The sequence below is a fragment of the Bicyclus anynana genome, chromosome Z (genome assembly GCF_947172395.1).
Source record: "Bicyclus anynana chromosome Z, ilBicAnyn1.1, whole genome shotgun sequence".
Taxonomy (NCBI): domain Eukaryota; kingdom Metazoa; phylum Arthropoda; class Insecta; order Lepidoptera; family Nymphalidae; genus Bicyclus; species Bicyclus anynana.
Genome location: NC_069110.1, coordinates 21174996 through 21201192, shown reverse-complemented (window position 1 = coordinate 21201192; position 26197 = coordinate 21174996). Strand labels below are relative to the sequence as shown.

The window sequence follows — 26197 nt, the reverse complement described above, 5'->3', positions numbered from 1 at the left end:
TCACTTCAAAAATATGTATACAAAAAAAAGTCTTAGCTTTCGCGACCACGGCCACGAGTATTGGTTGACTGTGGTCGCTTAGTGCGCGAGGTGCCTTAATTTCACAAGAAATGATCTGCGAGATACGGGTAAATGAGTGGGATTACCCACGGACGATTATCGCGAGCAACTGTGATCTGTCGTATTAGATAATCCCAGGATATTTTTTTATAATACGAGTGTACTCGTAAACAAATGGGGTTACACGCACGTATAACTCGTTCCAGGCAGTTTGTCCGGGGTAATCTCTGGACTATCTGGACTGGTTTTATTGAGACTTTCACCATGAAATAGAAGAGGTACTGGGCTACATATAGGTTAGGTATCACGTAAAAATCCATGGTTTCTGCGGGATTTGTAACAAACTGAATATCACCCGGACAAAATTGCATAAGTGTTTCTGGCATCGTAAAAGTAGGTTATTTATAATAAATCTGCAGAGAGATCAATCCTGTACATGAAATATATTTCCAAAATAACTATCAGGGGGTGATTAGTGATCTATACTGATGCCAAAAATGCAATCAGTAAAATTTTTATGTCTGTCTGTCTGTGTGTATGTTTCTTATACAAATAAAAACTTCTCGACGCAATTTAACGAAACTTGGTAAAGTTGTTCTTCATACTCCTGGGCAGGTTATAGTATACTTTTCATCACGCTACGATAAATAACAGCAGAGCAGTGAAGGGAAATGTTGGGAAAAAAATGTTGATAGTTACTCCATTTTTACAGCGATACTACGTAAGTACTGGATTAAAATGGTCTAAGGGCGGACGAAGTCGCGGGCGTCCGCTAGTAATTTATAAATTTCTATTTATTGAATAATAATAACAGGTAAAAGTCATATCTATTCCCATCCAGTTAACTTAAAAACAGTAATTTTAATAGAAACAGTATATAACTATTACAACCTTCAATATGGAATAAGAAGGTATTTACAAAGTCTTCATCGTTGACCTTGATAAATAATTTTATGCAATTTTTTATTGTATTCAAAGTAGAAAAAGGCGCGAATATTTTTTTCTTAATTCGCCTAGATAAAGGTTTAATTAGAACTGTATAATGAAGTTATACATAAAGGTTACGTTGTAGGCACAATTCAAATTCAACTCTAATTAAATTAAGACCATAGTTGTCTCGTAGGTGCAGTGGTTAGTGTACTCGGATCTGACATTGGATCACGAGGTCCTGGGTTCAAATCCTGTTTTATTGGGCATTGGGGCATGCACCTCCAACTTTTCAGTTGTGTGCATTTTAAGAAATTAAATATCACGTGTCTCAAACGGTAAAGGAAAACATCGGGAGGAAACCTGCACACCAGAGAATTTTCTTAATTATCTTCGTGTGTGAAGTCTGCCAATCTGCACTGGGCCGGCATGATGGACTATTGGCAACAGTGAGCCGAATATGGGTTGATAATGACAATAATTATGACAATTTGTGCACCTTCAAGGCAAGAGTGAATAGGCATCTTCTAGGCAAGCGCGTTTTATCTTAGACCTCATCATTATTTTCCATCAGGCTTGATTGTAGTCAAGCGTAATCTACATTAAAAAAACTGCTAATGACGATAACTCAAAATAAAGTAGGCTTAGTTTACAAGCACGTTGTTGACGTCCAGTTAGATCTTAAGTAAAGACACTCGCTGCGGAAGTCGGGGAATTCAAATTATCATCAACTGTCACACATTAGTATACATATACTTATAATAATATATTTTGATCTATTAACTTTTAAAACCAGTATTTTTTGAGGCGCCAAAAAAACTATTTGAGGTCATTTTCAAGGAAAGTAAAGGAGAAATAGTTTCCTAAACAACATTTATGAATATTTAAAATCATGCCCTCCGCTTAGAGCAGAATATAAAATACTGAGCCAAAGTAATACCTTATAGTGATGAAATTGAATTATGTCGATTGTCGAATCTCGATATTACAAGTAACTCTTCTTGTTAGAACTGTCGTTGGTAGAGTGACTACTTACTTTCATTTAAATAAGAACACCCTGCTTTTGCGAAAGCCACCATTCTTTTTAAATTTTGGAATTTGGTTTAGATTAATAAATTACTCTACTGGAAACAACCGCTATTAAACAAAAATTGAACGTTTTTTTAATTAATAATGAAATCTCCAATTATCATCATCTTTACCTTATCCCACTTAAGTGGGGTCGGAAAAATATGTCAATCTTTTGTTTTGACATATTTTTAATGGTTTTGGCTAGTGATTCTATGACTGGCCGCCTCTCTGACGTCAACCCTTCTTGGGAGTTCTCAGTTAGATGGGTTTTTCTAACCACCACCTTTCGGTTCAATGGGCATCTCATTGTCAGTGGGCCCTTTATCGGAATGTGGGTAACACTATTACCCTTCAATCTGTTATATTGTTACCCACTTGCGACGCCAAATCTCCAATGACATACTGTAAAAACCTGATGTGTGCACTCTCTTTTTTGTCGCTCGTAAAAGCCCTACGGGAGATACGTTAGCTCGTCACGACCGGAGAGACATCAAACGCAGCATCGCTCTCTCTGACACAAGGGTATGCCAACACCACTGATTGAAGTTCTGGTTTTTACTGTGAACATCTAAAAAAAAACGAATTTAATTTTTACTGTCAGGCCGGAACTCGAACCTTTGACCACATGATCCATAGCGAACAAGTTTATGCATCGATTATTTAGATGGTGATAATCCTTATCAGTTTACTTATAATGATATAAATGCGAAATCAGTTTGTTTGTTACATTAAAACGCTTAAGCCACTGAATCGATTTTGAAAATCCTTAGATGAATGGGATTATCAAGAGCAACAAAGACTATATTTTCACAGAAACAGGCGCTTAAGTAGACTCGTAAGGGTGAAATAATGAAAATTATCACAATATAATACAATTTTATATTTTACACGTATTATTGATCATATATGATCATATCAATAATAATAGTTACCTATGTGTACTAATTTATAGGAATTAATTTTTTTTCATCTTTAATTTTCCTAGAAAATTGAGAATTTTTCTTTCTCTTAATTTTTAATTTTTCTTTAAACAACGAAACAGCCTTAAATTCTTATAATTCATACTGTATCTATCAGGTTGCGCGAAATAATTAATATTTTAAGTGTAATTATGATAATAATTTGACAACCCGTAATGTCTATCCAGGGATCGAATCCAAGACCTCTCGTGCACAGTCCGCAGAGCCCTGAGCCCCGACGGCGGCGGTGGTGACGCATGCGTCAGCCGACGGCGGGCGGCGGCGGCGGCGGGCGGCGGGCGGCGCGCGCGTGGTGGGAGGCGCGCTTAACACTATTTAAACTGTTCTTGCGAACGGTCATCATACATTGGTCCGTTTGCTATCCGCTCTCTAGTTAGCCGGCGTAGTACGAAGTCTAGTCGGAGACAGACAGGCTCCTGCCCGTGGTCGTGACCCCAGGCTCTCGCAGACGTGACGCTAGCTAGCGCGAAGTGATCCCGGCGCGAGTGAGATATGGCCGTAGCAGCCGCGCAGAAGAACCGCGAGATGTTCGCCATCAAGAAGTCCTACAGCATCGAGGTGAGCGTCACTTCACACGCTTAAAGCTCATCCTTAGCTTCGGATCTCAGTGTTCAAAACTTATGTTGCAGTTAAAAAGTTTTCATTGTCCCATCACTAAACGTAACTTGTCCATTCAAATAACTAAACTCAGTTTGCAATAAATCGCTTGCATGGAAATGAACAATGCTCCATTTTCACATCATAAAGTGAGTTTAAACCGTCCGCCGGAGTTCCGCTGAGTGAACTCTGAACGTTCAGCTCATTCATTCACTGCTCACTGCTCACTGCTCATTACGACAGACAATGCTCTGTTTATTTACAAATTAGATGCGCGTGAACTTGCATGCCTGAGACTACGAGACTTCCGTAAACAAACATACCTACATATAAAACAAACAAACAAATGTTTACAGCAACGAGATAGACAGTCCCATTTTCATAAATCTATCTTAAATTAATAACTACGGAATAAATTAAGCCATCAATAACCGCATCTATGTTTAACAAAGCGTCAAACAAATGTATCTTTTTTATCGCTCTTAGTGACTCCGATTCGCAATGTAAACAAAGAAGTTTTTACATAGATTCCGAATAATAATACAGCTCAAATAAAATGACTATTTACAAAAGTATTATACAATCTAGTTTTTATGAGTGCCCCGAAGAGGGCAACGCTCTGAAGTCGCTCAGGGGCTCCGGCGTACTCGCGTACGAGGTGCCTAAGTTCGGACCTCGGCTAATGCACGTAATCATCTTCAGTCATTACAGCCTGAGCTCGGCCCATCGTTACATGTCAAGTCAGTCATCGGCCTTGCGCACGTAACAATGGAATCTAAGAATAACCTAGAACAAAATATGCCCGAACCTATTAGACCTGCCCTAACGTGTTGTGATCCAATTATCAAGTTCACGCTTATGTAATTCACTATTCCGTATCATTAATGAAAACGCAGACGACATTAAAGGGAGAATAAAGAAATCGTGTGAAAGCGAAGACGCCATAATAATACAGTTTTCACTGGAAGCGCTGTCTTGTAATTAAAAAATAAATTTTTGTGTGTTGTCGCTTAACACAAGAAGGCGCGCAAGATCTCGCGGCGACCACTTTCCCACGTGACGACCGTGATGATGTAACGACGGCATAACAATTTTTCCTCGTAAATAAATAAGCCATTGTTTTAGTAAAAACTTCCATTCGAAGTAGGTGAGTTATCAGGTTTTAATTCCACTAAGCCGGTTTACGTGGTGTCGATCGAGTAATTACTCCGTTAGCAATTACAACCCCTCATTATCTGCGATATTAATCGCCATTGTCAATATTCAAGACGGTCGGTGGCAGCAGTTACCTCATCTTGTAAAATTACAGGCAGAATTACAGACTGTAATCTCCGTAATAACCGCTTTGTAAATAATTTGAGCTCGTGCGAAGTATTCTTGCGAATTCCATTAGAATTACTCTTTTTATTTAAACACATTATATTCCTTTGTAGCTGGCGGTTTTGTAAAACATTAGCTGCCGCCGAGAAGTGTGTAATTACGGTGAACCGTGACCGTGTGAGGCGGCACCGCTGCAGTACACATGCTCTTATGTTATACAAAGGAATACGAGTTGTTTCACTCTAGTTTGTACAACACTAAGCGATGCGATGTGTTTTTGTTAATGAGTACGCACGTAAATCATATGCTTTGCGAAAACCCAGGTATGTATCTGACGTGTAACAATTAAAGTATACTTTATAATCGGAGGCTGACCGGCACCACTTCCTTGCTGCGTTAAGGTTAGACGCCGGCCGTGTAAACAGTAAAGATAATTAAAACCTTAGGTAGGTATATTACAGACGAGAATGCGAATAGCGCGTATTTGCCATCAGTCGAAACCTCCCCGTTACCGCACGTACGAGTATAACTTGTTGTGAACGAATTAAATGCGATGTTCGTCACAGATTGGAGGCTCGCCCTTGACCAAACAAGGCTGTCAGTCGCGCTCAAATTAACATAAAAACTTCTGAGATGCTAGCTGGACGCAATCGTGCGTGTCACCAAAATTATGACCAATTTGCGGTAATCTTTCAAATTGCTCATTTAAAAGTACATTCATAAGCTTTGTCTAGTTTTATGACATTGAATTTTGTTCCGTGATTCAATTCCGCGTAAAACTGTACTCGTATTAATCATACTTTGTAATATCCTCGTCTGCTTAATTTGAAAAGGAAATAATAAATCAAAACAGTTCAAGAGTAAACCAGCTCGACTGTGTTGTTAAATATACAAAACAAATATACAGCGAACGAGTTCGAGAGCCTTGTGAAATGTACTAAATGCACTGCAGGAAAACCCGCTACGTAAAAACCACGATATGTTACGAGAACGTAATTTGTTATTTTAGTCATTAACAATTCAACGATACTAAAGACATAACTTTCAAAACGGTATGCCAGTTATTTATTCCCCGTTGCCAACCCAACGTGAACATGACTCATATTGGTATTAAATTGTCCAGTCGTAGATATTCGTAGAGTTCAAGCTGAAAGTGGATACACTGACACGACCGGAGACGAAACTAACATTGAGTTACAAAAGCCAGAAAAGGTTTATTCACTCGAGTCACTACGCGACATTCGCGACACTAGTCGTTAGGGTCATAACACACTCAACGTTTGCAACGCCAGTTTTGTATCGTTTAAATCTGATACTCTGTCTATACATTTAAACTTATCATGACTTTTATTTTTTTAATTTTCAATTTACATAACGATCTTAGCTCAGTGGGCCCTAAGTCCAGATTATATAATACAACTAGCTGTGCCCGCGATTTCACACCCTTATTTACCCTTATTTTAGGCAACCATGATCATGAGTCGGACTTGTATTTCCAGAAATTAGCAAACGAATTTCCGTTGTATTATATTATTATAGATAATAATTAGATAAAAGAGAACAATACAGTCAACATAATATTGTACATAACAGTAATTGTATGGGGAAGAATTGAGTAAAAGTTAACACCCGTAGCCGTCGCGTGTGCTGGAGCCGTTAGTGAGGGTGGCAATGGCAGGTCAGACACTCGGCTTAATTAACCGTCGGATTGGAGCGGTGAAGTGGCACTCGGGGACCAAGGCTAGACAACCGGCCACACAACCGGAACTCGTGCTGCCGCTCACGCCGGCCACACACGGTCAAGTATACGCTGTCGCCAGCGGGCGTAGGGATATGGACGTGGAAAAATATCTAAACATGGTTATCGTTGTGGTTTCCATATTGTTTTCATTGCCCACATTTCTGAGCGCGATACAGACAGCGTTGAACTTGATCGTGTGTGGCCGGCGTTAGCTAGCCGTTTCCGCAACAAACAATACCGACAAAATCGATTAATTGTTTAATCAGGAAAATGTACGATTTATTTTTATCTTTGAATACTCGTTGTGTCGGATCTTAAATTCATATGGTTTTTCTATTGTCATTAAATTATTTCTATTTTTTAATACCATTATGAAGCAAATGTGTTCAAAGATTGAATCTTCAACGCAAATGCTGTTGTACGATATAACTGATAATCATCACTTTGGACACCAACAAAAACAAGACATTATTTATTAACAACAAAAACATTTGATATTTATTTTGACGAATAAGAGTACGTACCTAAATGATGTCAGACAAAAGTCATGAATTTTCCCGCGAGTAACATTTTGGAATATTTAATTTTTCCTGGGATGACAAATATGACCATTTGAGGGCAAATCTTTGTTACCTACGAGTATGTCCAAAATTTTCTGTTGCATGTAATGTTATCTTCTCTAATTCAGATTTTAAGCTAAAATTTTCAGCTTTTAGTGACATATATCACACTACTTATGTCTCATATTACTGATGTCACACAATATATCACTTTATTTGCCCCTCACATCCCCATTAAAGTGGAGTATGAATTATGGATGTCGCTGAATCGGAAAAATCTTTCACGAAAGTTGACGCACTCGTCATTTCATCGTGTAATTTTTATCAATATTAATAACACAAATATATTAGTACTAGTAATTGTAATTCTACCACACAACAAAAGACATACATTTACAGAACAATTAATTTACCAATTATAGCATTACAACTTGAAGTATAATTTCCATTGAGATAGGTATAATAAAAAAATATCCCTTTAAATATTACATTTCGTTTAAATTTGTATCCTACATTTAGATAGTTTGTGAGATTGTTTCGTTGTAGGGGTAATCTCTATCTGCTGAACCTATTTTGAAAATTATTTTACCAATTGGACGTCACGTTATTTCTAAGAGTCCTAAGCTATATTTCCCCCGTATTCCCACGGGAATAGGAACTACACGGATGAACAAAAAGAAGATAGCATTTATTAACAGTAATTCAAAATCAGAATGTTAAGTTAATAAAATTATTAAAGCGTATCAATTCTCAATAAACATCCGTTTTGTACGAGAACGGAACAATTAGTTAATTAGTTGAGTATATATATATGTTTTATGAACAATAACTAAATTAGCCGACGTCGACCCTGAACAACTTATTCCACATTACGGAGTCGTAAAGACAATAAATTACAAAAGTGTAGGACAATCGCTGCAACCTAGATACTGCGGTAGGAAGGACGCTGTAAATCACTACAAATTGGTAATAACTAGACGCTCCAATGGTTACAGTTGCTCTTTGTGGTCGTGCGACGAATCGCTTAAGCTTTCCTTATCTCTAAGAAATGTTCTGCCCCGTGCCTTGGAGAGCACATCAAGTCGCCGTCGCTCCCGGTCGGAAAAGCTGTTAATCTAAACTTACAAACAGACACTTAAATTTAGATAGTAAGTAATGATATACATACAAAACAGTAATCTATATCTTTCGCCCAAAAAAGAGTAAAGTTACAAAAACCAAGGCTTAAAACCACTTCTCTAGTAAAAATCCATGCTTGAAAATATTGAAGAGATATTTTATTTTAAATTATACATGACCTAAAATTGCCGAGGCTTTAATCGTTTAAACTCAAAAAAAATGGTATAATAAAACTTGAAAATATATTTAATTCCATTAAGTTGTTCCAATGAAAGCCGCATTTTTTCTTTTATACTTTATCCCCGTGTTCCCGGAAACAAGAACTGAAACCGCGAAACGTCTTTAAGACAAGTAACAACAACACCTCCGAGCGAAGCCACGATTGGCACCACCCGTGCCAAGGTCGCCATTTATGACATTCAAATCACAACACTGTCGTAACGTAGTGACGTAACGTAACTGAGTAACAGTTATCTTACGGATAGTGTCCATTTTGACGTCACAAATTTCAATTATGACTTCCACAAAACGCGTTTTGAGCCCAGATACGATGCAACACAGTTACGAGTACGTTTTTTTTTCGAAAAGTTTCTATCTACCCTCAAAAAAGATATAGTGTTTAATAAAATTGAAACATATGTCGAGTTTTTCTTTTATCTGAGAAGTTTTAAGTAGCAATTCAGCAAATTGGTAGAGTAAGGTGCACTTCCGTGCCTCTCTATTATAAAATGCCTTAAGCTGCCAACCCGAAGTCAAACGGCGCGTTCGATGTAAGCTCCATATCTGGTATCCTGTGAGGTTGGAGGCTGTTCCTGATCTAACTACGTCATCGATGACCGAGGGCCAATTTCGGGGGCGGTGTAACAAAAGCATGTGATTAGCAAGCCTTGACACACATCGGCGTCCGCTCTTGTGGAACATGCTAGGTCTCCACGCCCGGTGCTCTCTGTAGGTGTCAGCTTTGCTGCTCAGTGCCTTCATCGCAGGCTGACGTCTCGCCTCCAATGACGAGGCCACGGGCGATTAACTTGTTGGCTCAAACGTTCGAACACATATTTACTTACATTTGTAGAACCTTTTCAGAGCGTCCACTTTTTGGGGTAAGTATCGCTACGAGTGACCAAAATTATCGTTGCGAGTAACTCCATAAAATACAAAGTTTGCCGACATCTCTGATAGTAGAGATTTCATGGGTTCGATTCCCTACTCGGCTCAATTTAGGATTTCATATTTGCTAAATTGGTCCAAATTTGATCTGGTATTAGGTGTTGGCTAGACATTGGCTAGTTACCTACGGGCATGATGTACGTAGTGACCGTCCACAGTAACCGAGGTTTGGGTAGAATACTTATATTTCAAACAAGCTCGCTTCCATCTTAGACTGGGTTTTAACACTTGTTATATTCGGCCGGCGCATATACGTAAATGTGCGTCATTTAATGTATTTTATATTGATTTCATGCAATCCGTTTTCCGTACACGGAAAACGGATTCGGAAACGAGTGCCGGCCGACTGGCGGCGTTATTATGATTCACACCAAATTGGTAATTTACATCAAAAATCAATCAACAAAACCGATAATCCAACGTCATCACAATTAGCGCAGAGCCGTGACGCGGGTTGTGTCAGAAACAGGTTTATTTGACGGCCATCGCTTTATTATCGTCTCTAATATTATAACAGTTTTTTTGCAGACCCAATAAAAGCAGTCTCTACTTGATTAAATTAATTACAATTTTAAAGAATTTTTTCCTTTAGTAATGTCCTAAAACTTTAATTGCAATTCTAACCGTACCGTGTATGCTTCAATAATAATAAGCAACAAGGAAAAGGAAGGTTGTCGATTAATTAAAATTAACCAATTAAACAAAACCATTATGTGATCAATTAATCTCGTATATTTAGATTTTATAAATTAGCTCGATTTGTGTATCAACATATTAAAACAAATGAAGACAAAAACAAAAGCGTCATGTTGTATCCGTAAAACATCCTCAGTTGAACTTTGATCTAAGTAGAGACGACGACAATAGTCTGCGGGCGGGGATCGAACCCGCACCTCTCGGTGATGAGGGCGGCACCTTTACTGTGCAGCAGTTGAAGTTTCAACTTTACACGTAATATACAAACTTGGAAGAGGAAAATCTAATAATAATTCCAACCGAGGCCGATGCAAATTCACCGCGACGATCACAAATGGGTTACAGGAAAAAATCAGATGAGTTTGCGTTTACAGCTATTTATACTAAATACCCTTGAAATAGTTTTTTTATTGCGCCACTTAAGGACACGAAAATCAATGAATGGCGTTTAACCACTTTATCTACTTGTTTAGATGATTATTTATTCAATAAAGGATCATCTTGTTCATGGATTTTTAATTAACCAACACATTAGTAAATTTATTGCGGGAAAAACACGTACCAGTTAGGTGATTAAGAAAACACGTAAAACCAAGGTATAGGGTTAATACTACCAAACCGACTATACGATCCATAAACGCCAAATTTAGTGATGTTAATATATTGGTAGAGTTGAATGTAATGACTAAACAGTATACAAGCACACAGCGATCATATTTTAACGTTATCACAAACTAAAATCAGCCAACATCAAAATGATATTAATTTTACGAGTCTACATAAAAATTACGTGTCTATAGCTTGGCAACTTCATTCGTAACACTCCGGGCGCAGGCCTGGGGGCGTATAGCGATGAATGAAAAACCCACGACGGATGCACGTCACTTCCCCGCACGTTTCACACCGCACAGTCTTTCCCCTGTCGCCCGCACATCATGGGAGTGTTATCAACGAACGTTGCAGACTATAGTTTTCTGCCGCGTGATTTCAGTCTGTAGTTTCACTAGCCAAACTCATATACGTAATAGATCCCCGTAGATTGCTAACGGTGTGCCCTCATACACTCATACACACGTATGACGTTGAGATCAAAATTGATCACTAATTGCTTTTTCGATAGCTAGTTGACCTTTGCCGCCGAGCGAGCGAGTGGAGCGAGTGGAGCGAGTCGAGCGAGGAGCGACACGGTTTAACAATTAGCGCGCCGGAGCGATGAGTGCTTCAACAGGTTGCACTCGACACACTCAACACACCCTCAGCCTCAGCCTCAGCACAAAGTCATACCTAAATTGTTCATCACTTGTCCCAGTTTTAGACCATTTCATCTGAATATATATAACTCAAAGGTGACTGACTGACATAGTGATCTATCAACGCACAGACCGAACCATGGATTAGGCTGAAATTTGGCATGCAGGTAGATGACGTAGGCATCCGCGAAAAAATGATTTTGATCAATTCTACCCCCAAAGGCATAAAATAGGGGATGAAAGTTTGTATAAAACTTTGTCAATTTAAACCGATCGGGCTGAGTCTCTGAATGTATAAAGCTACTATGACGTAGGCATCCCCTAAAAAAGCATCCCCTATCATCCCATACAATTACGTTATACTCGTACGAGGATATTACGATAAGCCAAAATATAATTCTTCATAAATAAATAATGTATTTTTAGTATTAAAACTGACAAGACCGCGTCGATAGTCAATGACAGAGCATTCTAAACATCGATGTTTATGTACAGCGCGTTTTCAATTTCCGTGATAAATTCATTAGCAATTTTTTTTTCTCTGTTGTAAGTACCAATTTGGTACTTTATAAAATTACGATTAATTAGTAATTTAACTTTAACCTAAACTTATAATATATTATTATTATGTTAAGATATGCCCAATAACTTAATCTTAGTCTTTCACTTACTATAACGTCTTTAGGTCACTTTGTTCACGTGATCTTCCATTTTTCCATTCCATTAGTAAATGAATTTTTAAATCGCTAAGAATCAAACGTATGTTTCCTATTTACAACATTAGTTTAGAATAAATTGACTTGGGTCTTGGGTGTAGGTCTAGAGTCTAGAGTCTAGACCAACGTTTTACAAACCTGTTACTCCACATCATTAATACGAACGAGAGACTTAGAGCCATTTTAAACAGGATCAAATTTTAATCGATCGTCTCGAAAAACAAAATGTTTTTTTTTATCTGTATTGTTATTATAAATATGGAATAATATTATAAACAAAATAGAATAGTTTGTTTGTTTGGATCAACGAGCTACTCGTAATTTCAGGAGCTGTTGGTTAGAACTGAAATAATATGTTTGTTTTAGATAGTGCTTTCATAAAAGGTGGCTACAGTTTGTCAAAAATCACGCTACGAGTGTTGACGACAAGTGTGGTAAAAATGGTAGACAGTATTTCTTTTGAGTTTTCCTGCAACCACTACTATAATCGTGAAGTAAACACGACGTCCCGAAAAAAAGAAAATGCAAAATTCTTATCATTCAAGTAGGCCCAGTTCTATATACTTTTGAAACGTCAAGCGTGACTATTTACATTAGTTTGATAGTAATAAATGAGCCACTGACGATCAGGTAATCTCACAAGCCTGCAGCGCTAACGGCTTGATAGCCGATAAAACTGATCGTGTGTTGCGATGTACATGACATCATGCTGATCGCGACCAACACACGATTAGTTAGACCTCAAGTCTTTAGCGCTGCAGGCTTCTGGGCTTATCGGATGGTGAGTGGCTAGCTTAAATTACAGCTTGCACTGTGAATAACTTCATTAAACTTTTCGAGTAGTGAATGAACCATCTGCAGCAGCGTTACGCCACTTACAGATAATTGACTTTCTAGAGTACATTTCCTTTCGCGCCACTATAAAGAACGAGGCGCGAAATGCTTTTAGCGCTCGCGTCTGCCAGTTCAAAAGTTCAGCCGTCATTATAATTGGTTCCATCGAGACGCAGTGGTCCAGAAACTGCCAGCCTTTGTGCGACTCCACGAGCGACGCCGAGATCCGGCGGGGGCGGGGTGGCGGGGGCGGGGACAGTAATGGCGGCACTTTACACCCGACCACGCGCAGGAAATAAGCTTAGGAACTTCGTAAAAGCAATTCCTGCTCTCACATGAAATATAATGCCTCGCGACGACTTCATATTCATAAGGATTTAGAGGATCAACGCTTCTTTTGAGTACTGTCTCTTTATATATAAAGGATTACGTTCGCTATCACTTGCTTCTTCTTCTTTATTGTGCATTTGTCGTACTTTACGAAGCATTCAGTAGTTTGTTATTTAGAAATATTTATTCCAATTATTATAAACAATTCATTTTTAGGTATGGTCACCACCAATTAGTCAGAAAGGCTGTTTTAGGAGTGGGCATGACAATAGTCCGACGGATGGAATAGGACTGGAAAATGAAAAGAATAGCGATTCGTTTTGACATAGTATATTTGAAAAAAATAAATCACTGTGTTTAACATGCATCCAATTAAACAAATTGATGTCACATTTGTACACATAGTATCGAAGCAATTACTAATATTGCATCCGCTCACCACTGCTCGTGAATTCGTTCCTCAAATGAAGTATGTTGTTTCAGAACGGCTACCCGTCCCGCCGCCGCTCCCTGGTAGACGACGCGCGCTTCGAGACGCTGGTCGTCAAGCAGACCAAACAAAGTGTGCTCGAGGAGGCTCGCGCTCGTGCCAATGGTAAGGCTAAGTCCCACAAGTCACAAGCCCTTCAATGCGATCTCGTCTGACGTTAGACTAACTTGGCAGAGCTACAAGTTTATTCAATCCATTCTTCTGACGTTTTATTAGGGCATCATACCGGTACGCTAAATCGCTTTGCGCTACGTCTTTGCCGGTAAGATGGTAATAGTCACACTTGCGGCCTATTATGTATCTCGGAGTGCCATTCAATGAATGAGTCACTACATCGTTTTTCGATTTAGTGATCATCTAAAATAGTTAATCAACGTAATAACCTTGACTGCACCGTTTTTTTTTTATTGGTTTGCTAAACTGGCACAATGACTTATCCTAACATATATTTTACATCAAATGTTTTTAATTTCTACGATCATCTAACATGATTATTTCAACGGAATTATGTATACTTTATCGTTAAAATAACGTTACTCTCGGCTAACACGACTATACTAATTTTACTTTAAATAAAATTACAATACTATATCATTTCGATATTTCGTTGGTAACACAATGTTAGATGATTGCCAAAAACGAAAATACGATGAACTGATTGTTATAACGATACACCGAATTACATAATAACCCTGCAGATGCCTACCACCAGCAAAAGTTGCTACTGTGTGGAGTTTTTTAAAAGCACGATTGGAATATATGCGTTTGTATAAAAAGATTCGTTCAAGTACGTTGCTTTGACTTACATGGAAAGTGTAAAGGCTGAGTTACGCAATACAAGCATATTTTCTTGAATGTCAGCTACAATTTCTTTCAAGTGCCATTTTGGTGATAATATTTCCCAGAAATATAGTGTGGCGACACGATTGTTGCTGTTGCCTTGTCATTATTTTACAAATTAATAAATTGATAGTAGGTATTAGATATTCTCACTTGCTTAACTTTTGTTTATTTTTAATAATGTTGATATTATACACGATAAATTCAAAAAGCACTATGAACAATATACATATAAAAACATCAGTTCCATTGAGGGACATTTGAGCGCCCAAGCAACCGGCGGTCAGGGCTCCAGAGTGAGGAACCTTTTCACAATACGCGCCGTCTCAAGGATTTACTGTCTGTCTAACCTTTGATGCAACAACCTTCTATCAACAAGCTTCTGTTTTAGCTCCAATATTCTTGTATTGTTTGAGATTTTAAAGTATTTTGTTTTTTATTGTTTTCAATCTGGTTTGGAAAACCTTGACTGATTTTTTAGTTGTATCACGCACGTGTTGTGTGATACCATTATTTAAATTATAACCGGAGTTATTAAAAGTGTAAATGGAGTGTTATTTTAATTTTTGTGTTCAAAGTTTTCCGATAATGATTATGTTTATTCTTATACTTTTTTATTTTGATTTATTTTTTGGTTTTCTTTTTGAATAGACTCTGGCTTGGAATCAGATTTTATCCAAGACACCGCTCCATTCGGCGAAGACCAACACGATGAAAACAAAAATGTTCAATCTGGTAAATTTTATTACTTTTTTAGCTTTGATTTTTTTAAATATTTAATTGCTATTCTTATTTATTAAAATTTTATTTTATATATTTTTTATGTTTTTTTCTTTTATTTTTTATAACAGAAGCAGACGCAGATGGTACAATAAAATCAGACGAAGGTTTGTATCATATCTGCTAGTTTAATTGAATCGAATTAAATGGATGCAGATGACTTTACCTAACTGGTCGTTTGTTCGACAGATTACACCCTCACTGAAGAGGAGATCATTCTACAGAACGCCGCCGGCGAGAGTGCAGAGGCCGAAAAGGCTATTCAAAAGGCAGCCCTGCTACTTCGTATGCGCGAAGGCATGGGCACTCTCTCTCGCATCCTGAAAGTCATCGACAACTACAAGGGCTGCGTCGAGCACCTCGAGACTCGCCCCTCGCAGGAGGCCGGCATTCAGTTCGACGCTCTGGTGAAAGTGAGCATGTCTCGCAGCAACCTGCTGCAGCTCATCCGGTCGCTGCGCCAGTCGACGTCCTTCGCGGGTGTCAGCCTGCTCTCCGACAACATCTCCAACAAGACGCCGTGGTTCCCTCGCCACGCCTCCGACCTGGACAGCTGCAACCACCTCATGACCAAATTCGAGCCCGAACTCGACATGAACCACCCAGGGTTCGCCGACAAGCAATACAGAGAGCGCAGGAAGGAAATCGCTGAGATCGCGTTCGGCTACAAATACGGCGACCCGATCCCGTCCATCGTGTACTTGGAGACGGAGAACTCGACCTGGCAGCGAGTGTTCAACACCGTGCTGGAGCTGATGCCGAAGCACGCGTGCCGCGAGTACAAGGCGGCGTTCGGCAAGCTGCAGGCGGCCGACATCTTCGTGCCGCACCGCATCCCGCAGCTGGAGGACGTCAGCAACTTCCTGCGCAAGCACACCGGCTTCACGCTGCGGCCCGCGGCCGGCCTGCTCACGGCGCGCGACTTCCTCGCCTCGCTGGCCTTCCGCGTGTTCCAGTCCACGCAGTACGTGCGCCACGCCAACTCGCCCTTCCACACGCCTGAACCGTGAGTACCGTTCCGTTCTTTCTGGTAGGTAGCCTCTGGCTTACGCGACATCTTAGTCGCTCGGCGGTATGTCTATGCCTGAGCCTACTTGACCCAAGCTAGGAATCAAACCCACGGCCTGTCTGTTTAAATCTTTATTTCGCCAGAGAGATGGTCAAATGTATTCTATCCAACTTGACGGAGCACCTAACGATAAAAGAGGAATATCAACGCTGACTACGCAGGTGCAGCCGCGGCACATCGCTTGACGCCGCATTCATTTCTATTATAGAGTAAATTATTCCATTAGTATTCCTCTCTATTAAAAAACCGGCCAAGTGCGAGTCGGACTCGCGCACCGAGGGTTCCGTATAAAGCTGTAGGTAAAAGTTGTGGTACTTTTACTGATGTCAATAACATTACAATGTGGAAAGCTGGAGAAGCATTTTAAGACAAAGGTCTAGATTCTGAGCCCATGGGAAGTACCCTATAGATTTTGATTCACGTTACAGCATAAAGTTATCATAGACTTGAGTATTTGATAATACCTCCACGCGTTCATGAGGAAAAGAGAAAAGTTAAAAATTATTGAAAACATTTTTATATGATAGGATTAAAAGTTTGTAATTTACGCAATTTTTCTTTTACCTGTGCTATAACATGTAGCTTTCTTCCAAATTCGAAGATTCTGAGTTCACGGGAAGTACCCTGTATTAGATTGTGATTAAGGGACTTTTAACTAACTAACTAATTTCCTCTAAGGGACAGTAGACCTGAGTATTTTATATGAATTTCATCTTGATACCTAGAAAAAGGGTCTTGACAGACAGACAGTCCTATATGGGTTCCTTCTGAAGTTCGGAACCCTAAAGATAATAATGTCAGTGTCGACAGGTGACTGACGCTAATAATAATAATGATTATCTGCGACGTTTCCTTATTACTTTGGAATGAAACATAACTATTAATAAAGTATTATAGTACAATATTATTCATTCGCCATTTCCTTTAGTCGGATAAAATCCATCAGCATCACCAAATAAACATATTTACAACTCAAACTATAACGTTCTTATTTTTTTATTCATTCAATAGCATCCCATTTTCGGCTCACTGTTGAGCGTGAGTCTCCTCTTAGATTAAGAAATGTTAGTTAGAATAAACGAAACTAAAAAATTGGAGGTGCATGCCCCAAATCAGAAAATTTTCTTAATTCTCTGCGTGTGTGAAGTCTGCCAATCCGCATTGGGCCAGCGTGATAGACTATTGGCCTAATCCCTCTCATTCTGAATTGTTAATTTTGTAAAGCTTCGGCATTTGAAGCACCGCGCTGGTCGTTTATGACGTGATGGAATTGTAACTTTGTTAAGGCTCGCTTATAACTCGCTTATAATTTCGTTTCGCTCGGCTGCGACAAGGTTTCAGCGTCAAAGGCTACTTTCATTCAATTAATATGTCTCTCAGTCGGCTGACATTGAAGCTCTATTTACGATATACGTATATGAAGGAGTTTTACTAACGTGACTGCTTTCACAAGTTTCCTGTCCTCGTTATGTGCGAACGTGGATAAACGATATTGAATTATAATGTAGTCAGAATCACCCAGGATGGACGACGGTACGTACTCGAGCGAAGCTGATGCAATTGGAATACATGCACATTACCTACCTCGCTCCTCATCACGGATGGGTACCATGAAAAGCACAGAGAGATCATGCGTTAGGGTTAGATCCCCTCTGTTGTACTCCCTACCACATCTAACACAATATTAAAAAAAAAATAGCCATAATAGCCTTCGAATCGAAGGTAGAGGTCATATCCACTAGGATACTACTAAATGAAGGAAAAACATTGATTTTCTTAATTGTCGACGTGTGTGAAGTCTGCCAATAAATATTGAGCCAGCGTGGCGAACTATTAGCCTGGCCTCCTCACTCTGAGAGGAGACTCGTACTCAACAGTGAGCCGAATTCATATTGATAACGATGATGATATGTAGACATAAAAGTGTAACCAGTGACGTATCCACGTATTGTATTTGTAAGATTTCGTATAGCAGTGGTAGAGGCGCCATTACAATTGAATTATAATTTCAGTGATTGCATCCACGAGCTCCTCGGACACATTCCTCTGCTGGCCGACCCAAGCTTCGCTCAGTTCTCACAAGAAATTGGTCTTGCATCTCTTGGTGCTTCAGACTCCGAAATTGAAAAACTGTCCACGGTGAGTTCTCACTTATTGTAATGTATCAATATTCTTTGCTGTGTGGTATACGAATATTTGGGCCCAAGCAACTGTGAATGTAATTTGCTGTCTAAGAATATACTAAACTAGGGAAATTTTAGTAGAAAATAATACACACACAGACACAAAGAGATACACCTTCCCAGGGGTATTACAAATTTGACCGAATTTGACTTTGTCATGAAGATAATTGAACAATTTTCTTTGATCCAGCTGACATATTCCAACACTATCTAAAAAAATTGTTACGACGATAATAATTTCGAAAATATAGCTATTCAAGGCGATACGTTATGATCTCTTTCTGAGTTGAGATGTGTGCTATAACCCTAACTGTAGGATATAACTCATACCATTGCCTTGTATTTCTGTTGAGTAATATACATGTTCTCTTCGATGTAGGTGTACTGGTTCACTGTCGAATTCGGTCTGTGCAAAGAGAACCAACAGTTGAAGGCGTACGGCGCGGCGCTGCTGTCCTCCATCGGAGAACTCCTGCACGCCCTCAGCGACAAGCCCGAGCTGCGCCCGTTCGAGCCCGCCTCCACGTCCCTCCAACCCTACCAGGACCAAGAGTACCAACCAATCTACTACGTGGCTGAAAGCTTCGAAGACGCCAAAGATAAGTTCAGGTAAGCATTCCTCTTATATCTGAAGCATCATCGTTTTCAGCTGATCATCCAAACTCTGCAGTCTTGAACTGCCAGTATCCAGTTGCTAGCTGGAGGCTGTTCCAGTACGCCTACCCAACTGCCAACCACACCTGCTCGTGATGCACACAGCAGAGGCATGAGACTAGCGACCGGATAAATGGCGGTATGGCGTTACCCACAGGCAAGACTATGAAATCGCGCAGACCGGTGTCGGGCAGCAGCGACACCAGCGCGAATAGTCTAGCCCTGCGCAGACCAACCGGCATGTCCGGCGTGCTCGATATAAAAACAAGGAGATTTACTAATGCTTCAATTTACAGATTCTACTATTACCTATTACTATATTGAAAATGAAATGAAATTGAATGGGATGTCCTTTTCCACCAGACGCTGGGTGTCGACCATGTCGCGACCCTTCGAGGTCCGCTTCAACCCGCACACAGAGCGCGTGGAGGTGCTGGACTCGGTGGAGAAGCTCGAGACCCTCATCTGGCAGCTCAACACGGAGATGCTGCATCTCACCAACGCCGTCAACAAGCTGCGGGGCTCGCAGTTCGAGTGAACCCGCTGCGCCCAGTGCGCGGCGACCCTTGTATAGCTAGTGATATTGTAGGTGTAAGAGTGTCGTGTAGACGTGGGACTTGTGTGCGTGTGGAGACCGTCGGATGGTACTTCGTTGATTTCCTTTTGTACCTTATTATTTATTGTGCCGAGCTATTGCCGGGACCCGCCTGCGCGCGGCGCGCCCATTGCCCGTTTCGGACGCCGCGCCCGGACGCGGTACCCTAACTATTATGTTAGTGTTTAATTTATAATTTAATAAGACACAAACTTTAAAAAAATAAATGGAGCACCAAAAAGTAAAAAAAATCAAACAGAAAATATATGTGTTTTAGTGGAGAACGTTGTTTTATTGTTTGCATTTACTTAAAGAACCTTGAATTGAATTCGTGTTTAAATGTATATATGAATATAGCGATGCTACATATCGATTATATTTTTACAATCGCTAATGCTTCGAAAAGTATATTAATAAGAAACGACATATTCGATCGAATATGTTGATCATGTGACCTATCGTTGACAAATGTCATTCACTTACATTTAGTTTTCGCTGCGCGTAAGTAGAATGAGATGAATGAATACCGATATATAATTTGGCTAAAGAAGTAGACATTATGACAATATTGTTAGGTACTATGAAACATAGGAACTGTACCTAGAAATAAAGCACTTACTGCAAATCCGCGATCTGAGTACAATCATTCGACTGAACTCAGGTAGCTATGCGGTTAGCTCATATATCACGACATTACTACATTTATAAGATCGGTATTTTTAACCATTAGATAAATAGAGGAATGTTAAGTTCTGAATGAAAGATATTTGGCTGTGGCTACCGCTGTATATATCTAAACCGGACGGCATGTATTTAAAGTGATGAAAAGTAACAAAACAGGGGCAAACACGAGTATATAAAAAGTCATATTGATCAGTCTGATACCACTTTTATACATGGATTGGTATGTTTCTCAAGAAAAACTGTCAAATTGAATGCCCATAGACCATATCCGGGATGATAATATCTCAAGTTGATGTTCTTGAAGAAACTACTTAACTGCGTAAATTGGTTCAATTTAATTTTATAATTAGTTAATTTTATTTAAAAAAAATAAAACAAAACTACATTCTATTATATTTTAATGTATCTACATCAATACAAAATCAATCAATCAATCAAATTAAATTCATGTACGAAAATACACAACTAAAATTGTGGGTAGCACAAAAACAAACTTGAAAAGAGCTCTAAAGACATCGATTCTTTACGCCGTTAGACATTATTACCTTTGAATACAAAACGTATGGTTACAGTCCTATTTCGTCTCTACCATCCGATATGGTCGAAGTCGAACGAATTGATATAAAAGAAATAATTACATTAAAAACCCTGATATACGCAGGCAGCAGGACATTCAAACGATTACGAAATAGTTCTGCGATTGCGTCATAAGGTTCACTCGCTAAGGTCATGCGGCATTGAAATCGCAGCAACCTAAAAAGGCATTATATTCCAAGTGAGCGAATCTATTTTTATTTAGAGGCAATTTAAAACGGAACGTAATAACGCAGAAGCGATCGACTACACCGGCCCGAGATGTCGGGCCTGTAATGAAATTTGACACTCTCTAGGGAGCCAAATCTCCGTCGGGCTTATTGCTAAAATGTACAATCATAACTACGCAGAGGTATGAGATAATTATTAATTATTACAAGTCGAGGTAAACCGCGCCAATCGATGCATAGCTATTTAATTAAATTGACATTGAATTGTGTCCGCCGCAGTGCCACAAAGTATTTATTCGTGAAACAAATGTAAAGCAACATTCACAGCCGCAAGGTACTTCCTTATATAATTAAAATCAATTAGAATCGTCTAGTGACAGCGAATAGTTCCTGCAACGGCTGAAAAAATAACAAAGAGCATAGTCAGGGCTACGACAGCCTGTGTGACTCATTATAACTTAACGCTTACTAAATAATAGATACATTTTAATAGTTTAATAGCGTTCGGGGTCACTCAGGACTACGTCCGCTTGCAATTTATTTATTTATTATGTGAGATAATTTTATTACCTGGTGATGACGGCGGACATTAGCGCAAGTACATGCATTTTAGTTGATAAAGTTTGCAAGTATTTTGCCAACAAAAAACACGCAGCAATAAATTAAAGAGATTTAGATTTTTGTACGTATTTAACATTCTTTAAGTACTTTGATGATTTCCCATGGAAACTTTGCAATCTTATAAATGCCGGTATTCAAAAAACTACCTGCCACATCTTCCTTAATATCCAAAATTGTAGACTTTGTACATTTAATTTTCAATTAAAATAAATCATTGAATATTGTAAAAGTATTTAATTTTCTCGCAATCGTAGTGAAAAGCAGAGTGTAATACGTGGGGTAAAACCCATTATAAACTCGGTTTCTACTTAGCGGCCCTCGCCTTACGTACGTCTCGGGCCCTAAAAATACCTCGTATATAATGGGGCATTGTAGCCCTTTGTATAACAATCTACTATTATTTTCATTTCAGTTTCATGAGTTACTTCGAAATGTTTTCTTTCAATCTTACGCAAAGTTTGTATTCACGTGAACAATTCACAAAGGATCGTTGGCAATTATTGCGGAGTTTTTCTCGTTTTTTGAAAACACGATATTTTTGGCTTCCTCTCGAACCTTTTTGCAATTGTGTTGTAACTTTGTTGAGTGTTGTTTTTAATGAATATTGTGAAAAGAATTGGTAGGTTTCAGGTGTTATATTGGGATCTTGTGAAATACTAAGGGGTGGAATTTTGACGTGACAACGTCTTATAAATTGGTTTGCCGGGTGACACTTCAAGAAACTGCGTTACGCTCCGCTCACGTTATGCGCTCACAATGAGAGCGAGTGAATAAAATTTTGTTAATATGAAATTCAGTGCGAGATTCTTTGTATAAATTAATGTTTTAAATATAATTCTTTGTATAAATAAATGTTTTAAATTGTTACTATTATTTCATCCTTCTTCCTACTATACGAATGAATATTCACATTAAAATTATTTTACCACTCAAAGTCGTTGTCACGTAAAACTTTCGCCCGTATACCGACTTTACAGGCAACCAATTTTTTTTCTTTTTATGATAGACTAACGAACGCCCGCGACTTCATCCGCGTAAAAATCGATGTCAACTTTCAACCCCTATTTCAGAATATTATATTCAATAGCGGACCCGGTCAAGGTTTGCTTTCATTTATGTGCACTTCTTCTATAACCCCTAACGTACCTCACTACCAACCGAAACCTACCCAATCCTACCCTACCCTACCCTGCTCCTAATCCTACCCTACCCCTGCTTTACCTCTACCCTACGGTACCGTAGAAAGAAACTCAACGGGACGTAAAAGTAATAGCTAGTATATTTTGCCACATACTCGTATGTATTCTGTGGTTCTGCTCCCGTTTATACCGTGAAAAGTTAACAGACGGACAGACTTACTTCCGCACTTATAACAATCAATTTTTAATTAATATAAATAAATAAAATAGAACTGTCTATCAGTATGATTTCAAAATAACTGCGTTCTTATTTTCTTGTTACTTAAATAAAACGTTATTGTAAATTTCGTCCGTCTCTCTGTTTGTCTGTGCAATCTCCGGAGCAGGTGACACTGAAATACCCCGCGGAATTTGAAAAGCCAAAGTTCACGCTAACGATGTCGTAGGACTCAGGAGTCCGCTAGTATTAATTAGGTATAGATTATACAATGTATTTTTAATTCACTGAGCTCGAGTCTTATTCGAGGTTAGGCCAATAGTCTACTCTGGCCCAATGCGGATTCGCTGATTTCACACACGCAGAGAATTGAGAAATTTCTCTTGTATGCAGGTTTCCTCATGATGTTTTCCTTCACCGTTTGAGACACGTGATATTTAATTACTTAAAATGCACACAAGTGAAAAGTTGGAGTTGGTGCATGCCCCGGACCGGATTCGTACCCACACCCTCCGGAATCGGAGGCGGGGGTCATATCTACTGGGCTATCACAGCTCTCAGATTATTAATGATGACGGATTATTATTGATCAATATTCAAACGTAACGCCTTGGAGGCTCGCGACTGGTACAGTCCTGATCAAGATCTATGTTATGCAAATTCTGCACATTGACTTCATCCGCCTGCTGCTGCTGCTGGACCGTTCCATGTTGATATGTTGATAATATGATCATGACATGGTAACGATGTTTTTATAATTACATAGGACCTTAGAATTAGCTTTACTAGTTATTTACAATCTACATATTATATTAATTAAAATTATATTATGCTACATCTAATAATAATATAAATAAATATATTTTTATAAATAAACGGACTAGGTTTTTTTTTATTTTTTATGTTATTGAATTTTTAGTGTATGGAAAATAATTAAAATCATATGAAGTGTACTTTAATATCTATACTAATATTATAAAGCTGAAGAGTTTGATTGTTTGTTTGTTTACTTGAACTCAAAAACTACTGGTCCGATTTGAAAAAGTATTTCAGTGTTAGACAGCTCATTTATCGAGGAAAGCTGAAGGCTATATTGTATTAACCTCGTATTCTTACGGGAACGGAAACCACGTAGGTGAAACGGCGCGGCGTCAGCTAGTCCTATATAATTTCGTTAATACACTACTCAGCAATCAGCACTAAACTCTGTGAATGCTGAATATAGGTATGGCTGAGCCAAATATGGTGGACTATTTGGCCTAACTCCTCACATAAAGAGAGGGGTTAGGCCAAATAGTGCACCACACTGGGCCAATGCGGATTGGCAGACTTCACACATGCAGAGAATTAAGAAAATTCTCTGGTAAACAGGTTTCCTCATGATGTTTTTCCTTGACCGTTTAAGACACGTGGTATTCAATTTCTTAAAATGCACACAACTGAAAAGTTGGAGGTGTATGCCTCGGACCGGATTCGAACCCACACTCTCCGGAATCGGAGCCAGAGGTCATATCCACTGAGCTATCACGGTCCTCCATTTACTGATTGTGATATCCAGATTAAAATTATTATTATCACGTATTGCATCTTATTAGAGCAATTAAGAATATTTGTCCAATGTGTTCGATTGAATGTAGACCTATTTACATTATTCAGATGTACATATATGTATGCAACTCGTTTTTCCATAAACACGTTAAAATATAAACAAAGGCAGTAAACTGACTATGTACGTCACATTTCAATCATTCCGATCTATATACATAATTCTTTTAACACAAAGTACCTCAGAGTACAACTATCTACATATTGTTATGTTCTAGAAAGTATTCTGTTTGTCTTAAAATCTAAATCTAATAGAGTTCCTGTGAGTTTAACTAAGAGGATTTGAAACCTTTTGTAAAACACTGTTAAAGAACAAATAACAAGGGTTTTCTAGAGAAAGGTTGCCACGAAGCTAAAGGTCATTCGAAAATATCGTAAAATTACGTTTTATACTTGAACAATAACTGAGGATCTAGATCCTTTGTACCTGCTACCTGCTCCCTAGCAAAGTCACCAGGTACTGTAGGTACTGGGTAGGCTACCTTTGGTAACAGCATGGGCTAACTAACTTTCAGCGTTCATACAATGAAGTACGATTAACTATCGCAAGTTCTCGTTCTTATACTAAATGTATACAGCAGGCAGGTCATCTCCTCCCGGATAAAAATCCTCCTTGCCCGGGTAAGACGCGGAGGACCTCGTTCCCTCGGTCATGTTCTTCCAGCCCCATTCGGGGCTTTATACTGATTTCAGGACATTAGGTACCTCAAAACTCTACAAGATGGCGTTTCTATATATTAGAAAATTTTTTTTTACAAAAATTCATCTGTATTATCAATTGAAACCTGAAGTTTCAAGCATATCCAATGAAAACGTAATTCTTACAATTATTATTTCTTTATGAATAGGTCACGAAGTCGTTAACATTTATCATTATAATACAACATACCTATAAAAACCTGCGTTAAATGCCACAAGCGGCTCTAATCCAATTTAACATATTTTGTTGCAATAAAAACAAAATATCACGAACTCTGATCAATACGGTGAGCTGAAAGGCGGGAACCGAATAGTCCAAAGTGGTTTAAATGACTTACGATAATATACAGCGGACGGGCAGAATGATTCTGTTCTGTCTGTCTACCCTGTCATGTCTCGTCCCATCTCGTCCGCTCCCGTCGCATCCCCGTGATGTCCCGTCCCCGTCCATTCTCATTCCCGTCCTGTACTGTCCCGTCCAGGCCAAAT

At 38.9% G+C, this 26197-nt stretch overlaps 1 protein-coding gene across 1 annotated transcript; it reads left to right on the top strand.

Annotated features, from left to right (window-relative positions):
- Window positions 1-3379: 3379 nt before the first annotated feature.
- On the top strand, window positions 3380-20263 carry LOC112049720 (tyrosine 3-monooxygenase). Its single transcript, XM_024087728.2, has 8 exons — window positions 3380-3596; window positions 13852-13963; window positions 15350-15433; window positions 15550-15585; window positions 15668-16484; window positions 18560-18686; window positions 19110-19339; window positions 19748-20263. Exons 1-8 carry the CDS (start codon window positions 3531-3533, stop codon window positions 19920-19922), a joined length of 1647 nt encoding a protein of 548 aa, XP_023943496.2. The 5' UTR covers window positions 3380-3530; the 3' UTR covers window positions 19923-20263.
- Window positions 20264-26197: the final 5934 nt, after the last annotated feature.

Excerpts from the sequence above, each read along its gene's own strand:
- LOC112049720 (XM_024087728.2), top strand. The coding sequence starts at position 3,531 with ATGGCCGTAGCAGCCGCGCAGAAGAACCGCGAGATGTTCGCCATCAAG. Across the intron at positions 3,597-13,851 it reads AGAAGTCCTACAGCATCGAG|AACGGCTACCCGTCCCGCCG; the intron begins GTGAGCGTCACT and ends ATGTTGTTTCAG. Across the intron at positions 15,434-15,549 it reads AAACAAAAATGTTCAATCTG|AAGCAGACGCAGATGGTACA; the intron begins GTAAATTTTATT and ends TTTTTATAACAG.